Here is a 6000-nt window from a genome sequence, read left to right as displayed (position 1 = left end):
TGGAATGCTCTAAAATTTTAACCAGAAAATACGTAAAGTCTCATCTATGACATTGATTTAATTGAATTGAGCTCTAAAGAGTCAGCTTGCACAAATACCAATGTTTAATAGCTCCTTAGAACCAAATTCAAGAAAAGACATCCAAGTGATAAAAGTCTTTATTTTGAAATCACATATAATTTAGAATTTGTGACGAAGACATTATTTTGAAAATGCTTAAACATTCTAGACAAGTTACAGGTATTTAAACAGTTTTAACAACCCATAAACTAATTCATTTATTCCATAATCCAATTGTTTGTTTTATATGCTCAGATAAACAGTCACCAGCACCCAAGCCCTTAAGGAGCGGTGTAGCAGTTAAAACCGACCAAAAAAAAGGTAAATTAATAAAGGTACATGGTTCAGCAGCGTGCATCCCATATACATGATAAGAGAGGTAAGATTCTAATCAGAAAATGCATCGTTAGAGATTCTTCATCCTTTATTTCTCGTGGGGACTTTATATACGTTGTTGAAGCCATTCTTGGATTGCAGAACGGAGAGTATGGTTTGGGACAAGGTCCAGATGTTTGAGATCCGAGTTGGTCATAGGGGATCTTTTGTTGCCGCCATCAAACCATCCTTGTAAGGCCTCAGCCTCGTAGGTGAAACCATCTGCTGCCACTTGAGGGTCTTTCATTATTTCCTTCATTTTTTAATTAAAAATTAATAAATACATGACCCATAAGCTGAAGAGAATATAAAAGTTCAAACAAAATAAGGGAGAAGAATGTGAAGACACCATGTATATACAGAGGTCAGATAGATTAGGGCTGCCAACGGGTCGGGTTCATGTTGGTTCAGGGTTTTTCCTAAACGCACTCAAATAACAACCCGGGTTTGGTTCATGTTGGATCACAGTTTTCCCAAACTCACACGAATATCAATCAGGTTCCGGTATCTGACCTGGATTATCTTGAGTAGGGCTGTCAACGGATCTGGTCAGGGTTGATCCACACCCACCCATACAACTAATAACTGGTTCGGTAGGGATGGACATCGGGCCAGCCCTGCCTGGGCCCGTTTAGAGCTCAGCTCGCCGGGCTTTAAGTGCTGCCTAGACTGGAGATGGCCCTGCCCATTTACTAATAGTCCAGGCTTTGGCTCGGTTATTAATGGACTCGGGATTTGAAGAGCAGCCCATGACCCAGCCAATTGGCCTAATGGGCCAATGTGAGGCGGGCCCGGCCCAAACTAACTAATTAGTAAATTATAAATAATTAACAAGTTTTCATGTACCCAACAAATTATCTCTCTAGTTTTCATAAAATTAATGCAACTAATTAAGTAAATAATAATAGTTACAAAGTTACTATGCAATTAATTATTTTTTATTTTTATATTATTAAAAAATAATAAATAGCTCAAGCCCGTCGGGCTGGCCTAGTAATCCGTGAGCAAACCCAGACCCGGTTCGCATATATAATGGGTCAGGTTTTGGCCCGGTAGCTAACGGGCCGAGCATAAAACTTTGACCCAAACCTGGCCTATGGAGGGCCGGGTCGGCTTGGCCAACTAGGCCGTCCGGCCCGTTACCCACCCCTAGGGTTCGGGTTTTGTCAGGTCAAGAAAATAGAATCCCAAACCTGAAATTATTATAGAAATTTATCTTTATGAAAATATATATACAATACTAGAGTTAGGTACCCGGCAAAAATCATGACCCAAACCCAGCCCACATATATTTTTATGAAAATATATATACAATACTAGATTATAACCTGGGTACGACCCGAAGGGCCTGATTAATATATGGAGCCAGGTATGGTTTGTGAAATTTCATACCAGACCCGGGCCCAACCCGAGTTCCAACTAAGATCCACAATTTTTCAGTGTAAAAAAGACTAAAAAATATTATTTTACCAGGTATGGTCCGGGTCTGGTACATGGAATTCTTATAGGGTCCGATTATGGTTTCTCTTATGGTGGGTCAGATTAGACTCGGGTCTGGACCCGGTACAATCATCCCAAAGCAGGTCTGGGTTTGGTTCCACCTGGGTCTGAACCAAACCCAACCCGTTGACACCCCTAATCATGAGAATGTACACGCACATTAACTACGATTAGCCAGGCCAGGACAGGTCATATTGATCCTTTACAAAACTTGGAGTTTCATGGCTGCCACTCGGTGGAGTCCGTGTGGAATCTTAGCTATAGGATTGGGTATTGAGCTGGCTAGCCTGATGGGTTTCAGGTGCCTCCCAGGGAAGGGCTTAAATCAATAAGTAATCAGGCTGGGCTTGGACCTAAGCCTCCTTAGCATAGGCCTAGGCTTAGCCGAACAAGTGATCAAGTTGGGCTTGGGCCAAGCCCCATTAGAACAGTACTCAATAAGAGCTGGCCCAGCCTAGTCCAAGATCCGGCCATGCTCTGGTCTGGGCATTGTCAGCAACAAGCGTAGGTGCTAGCATAATAAAGTCTAGTAGGGTTGCAAACGGTCAGATTCAGGAGGGCACTTTTGCAAATTTTGGCTGTTCCGGATACGATCTGATCCGACTCCCCAATGTATTTTGTGATCCCATATCTGAACCGTTTGCATCCCTAACAACTAGTCAGGTCTGGCTTTGCTAATGGCCATTGAATCCTTAGAGATTCAATCTGAGATGGCCAGAGATCAGCCCATGATCACTGCCCAACCGATATGGTTTGGGATCACCAGAAGGTCAGCCCAGCCATGACCAAGACTTGATCTGGTGAGATTCTTGTCAACTTGCTCGAGAATAACTAGTCCAAGCCTATTAAAGGCTGAACCAAGTTTAAATGTTCAAATGGTGCATAAGATTCTGTCAGGCTTAGGGGGAAACAAGCCAGAGCCCAACTCGACATGCCAAGCTATCAGGTTGGTCTTTAGGCCTAGACCTATTCAAATAGTTCTAAGCCTTCAAAATAGGCCAGAGCCTATTTATGACCAGCCCATCACTATTCAAAAAGTTTTGGACCTCTTCTGGGTCCATCCCAGCCCAGGGGCCTGATGGAAGTTGCAGCTGATGTTGCACACAAAGGGAAGGACCAAGCACCATACTACTTCCCGGAGTAAAATTACAAAAAACAACAGCAGCAGCATACTACTGACCTGAAAAATGGGGCACAGGAAATGAGCCGGTGGTTCTCTAGGCTCAATTGTGGCCAATCTGCAATTTAAAGTTGTGGATGAAAAGGTCCTCATTGTATCTAAGACCTTCCACACTTCCGATCCCATGTCGGGCCGGCTGGCTGGATCTCTGTGACAGCATTTCAGACCCAGGTTTGCCAATTGCAAGGCCTGAAAGTACGGCCAATCTCCAGCCACCGGTTCCACAATGCTAAGAAGCCTGTCATCATACACTGCCTTCTCAACATCCTCCACAATGTGCATCACTGGTCTCCCTGTGAGCAAGTGCAGAACTATCATGCCAAACGAGTAGACATCTGATTTGAAAGCCAACTCGCCCAAGGGGACAAAGTCAGGGTCCATGAAAGGGTGCATTGTCCAGTTTAAATCGGTTCTAGACCCATGTACATTGACAAGGTGGGAGATGCCAAAGTCTCCAATCTTGACAACAAGATTGGCATCGAGCAGGACATTAGCCGGTTTAAGATTGCCATGGACTATTCCCAGCGAGTGGAGGAAGAAAAGGGCAGAGCATATCTCAGCGGCTATTCGGGTTCGGGCTTGCCAACTAAGGGGTGCAGTCCCAGTCTTGTGTGGGATCCAGTCTTCCAGGCTACCATTGCAAAGGTACTCGTACACCAGAGCCGATGACTCGGTGCATAGACCAATTAAGGAGACCAGATGTGGGTGTCTTGGTCTGCTCAGCATGCACGCTACCTGCAACAAGTAGTAGTGTAAGCTTAACACATTGGATCTCAAAAGGCTTCATGTAATGTGGATCGTAATCAACCAAACAGTATCTAAAATAGGGAAGGTTCATGCACTACAACTACAAAAAACACAGCATTTACTCTTAGCTTGAGTAAGTACATATCTTCAATCAATTTACATGGCAATGGAAAGTCTTTCACAAATTAATTTTGGCTTTACTTCAAGCTATATCTCAGGACATGTTTCCATGTATTTTGAGTTTATATAAAATCACACATAAAAACAATTTCATAAATAGTTATAAAAATATAAACTAAATCAATTTGTTGTTCTTTAAGCAACAGATCGTTCAAGACAATTTTTAAATACTCAGCTGAACTTAAATAATTTGGCGTTAACTATAACGCCCCAAAATTTTAAACTTATAAACATCTTCAAAAGGATCAAAAGACTAAACATTTCTCTTTTCTTTGAATCAGCGAAAATGTTTTTTCTTTGAATAAGGAAAGTTGACAACCTTAGGCACCTTAGCATAAAAATCCACATTCACCAAACATAAATAACTTACAACCATTTTAATAAAACATTTGTATTAGAAATAACTTCAACTAGTACAAAATTAGGAATTCCTGAAAAAACCCTTGCCAAAAACCCAAAAGTCCAGAATGCGAGCTACTGACAGAAACAGTGGGATCCTGAGATCATCTTGCAATCACGCCATCGCCTTAATCGCAACCTATTCATCACTTGTGCTCATAAAATAAGTCAGTTTCGCGAAAAGCTGGTAGGTGCACAAGACGATATGAAATTGAATTAAGTACATTTGATTCAGCATGCTAAGCTGTTTAAAGCAAATAAGCATTTAAAGCATATAAGCAGTGTAACTGTCAAATACAGCATAACGACTCATTCAATCGTAAGTTGTGAACTACCAAGCAACTAGCAAGTCTTATGACCTATCAACAAGTGTGAACAGACTTATTTTTCGATATTAACTGGCCTTCGAGTACGCGCAGACGCGAATCGTAGAAACAACAGAGACTAGTTCAGGCGTCTATTATTCTATGTGTTTTCAATAACCCAAATAGCTAGTTAAGTTTGCTCCTAAAAGGGTGATTTTTGGCCGATTAAAGATTCTCCAAAGGCAGTTATTGCCAACAGATGCATCCAACTTCTGCAGAAGTTCATGGGATCTACCACCTAGGATAATGTTTGGTAGTCCTTTCCCCTAACTTCAATGACTGGGGAGGTCGGATCTTTGCCCGTGTGGTGGTTGCTAACATGTCCATTAGAGTTTTTGTATCGATCCATCCTCTCCCTTGATAGAAACAAAAGGTGAATGGGTGCATGAGGTGTTGCTTAACTCACGACCCATTCTACATGCTCTAGTCTTTTAACCACTCGAGCATCTTGCCTGTGAAGGCGATCCCTCACCATTTTATGTGATTACAGTATTGTGCAGTTAGCACTTGTACGAGGTCACATGATCGTCTCATCTGATCATCGTAGTACTAACGAGCAATGCACGTCTACAAGTACTTTATGATGAAAGGGATATAATTTCTTAACAGGAGCCTCAACAGAAGTGTTTCACAAAGATATAATGTTTCTCAAACTTTACTTTTTACATTCTTTATCTTTCGAAACAGTCAACAACTCGTGCCAATATATGGCGTGCGATTTTCTAGAATCACTCATATATTATCGAAGTATTTGCATGCCTCGCATGGCTCGATACTGGCTTTGATAAACAAGATATGGGTTTCTCAACAGAACCCCCGCCAAGAAGTTCGTTCGAGCCCCAATTCGAGGTTACCCGAGATGTGTCGGATGCATGAACTAAAATAGACAAGCATCCCCTTTTCAAATACTTAGATTGCGTAGTCTTTGATGTTTTAACGTAACTCCCAAAAATCCTCAAGTCTACTTTGCAGAACTGCTCACTCGAAAAGCCGGGATCCATGCTAGGGATCCCTCTCCTTAGTCGAGGATGTATCATTTAAGCCCCCGACTCATCTCTCATAGTAAGAGGGAGAGTGGTAAATGCCTGTGCATAATCCATGACGATGCATCTAATAGTGCATGCGATGAGCGAAATCATGAGCGTCATGTGTAATGGCAAAACGATAACGACACATTTGCAAAAGCAGGAGCTT

General features: G+C 42.0%; 1 protein-coding gene across 3 annotated transcripts in view; it reads right to left on the bottom strand.

Moving 5' to 3' along the window:
• Positions 1–252: 252 nt before the first annotated feature.
• The window catches only part of LOC149813343 (U-box domain-containing protein 33-like), an 88704-nt gene continuing 82956 nt past the window's right edge, over positions 253–6000 (bottom strand). For all 3 annotated transcript variants that reach the window (XM_089992133.1, XM_089992134.1, XM_089992135.1), the window contains 2 exons: positions 3116–3850; positions 253–688 (listed from right to left, as the gene is read on the bottom strand). In XM_089992133.1, the coding sequence (XP_089848259.1) occupies positions 503–688; positions 3116–3850 (921 nt within the window). In that variant the 3' untranslated portion in view covers positions 253–502. The remainder of the gene's footprint in view (positions 689–3115; positions 3851–6000) is intronic.

This window comes from Nuphar pumila, chromosome 16, assembly GCF_984573655.1.
Source record: "Nuphar pumila chromosome 16, dmNupPumi1.hap1.1, whole genome shotgun sequence".
NCBI lineage: Eukaryota > Viridiplantae > Streptophyta > Magnoliopsida > Nymphaeales > Nymphaeaceae > Nuphar > Nuphar pumila.
The sequence above is the reverse complement of the archived record's forward strand: the minus strand, read 5'-3'. Positions and strand labels throughout refer to the sequence as shown.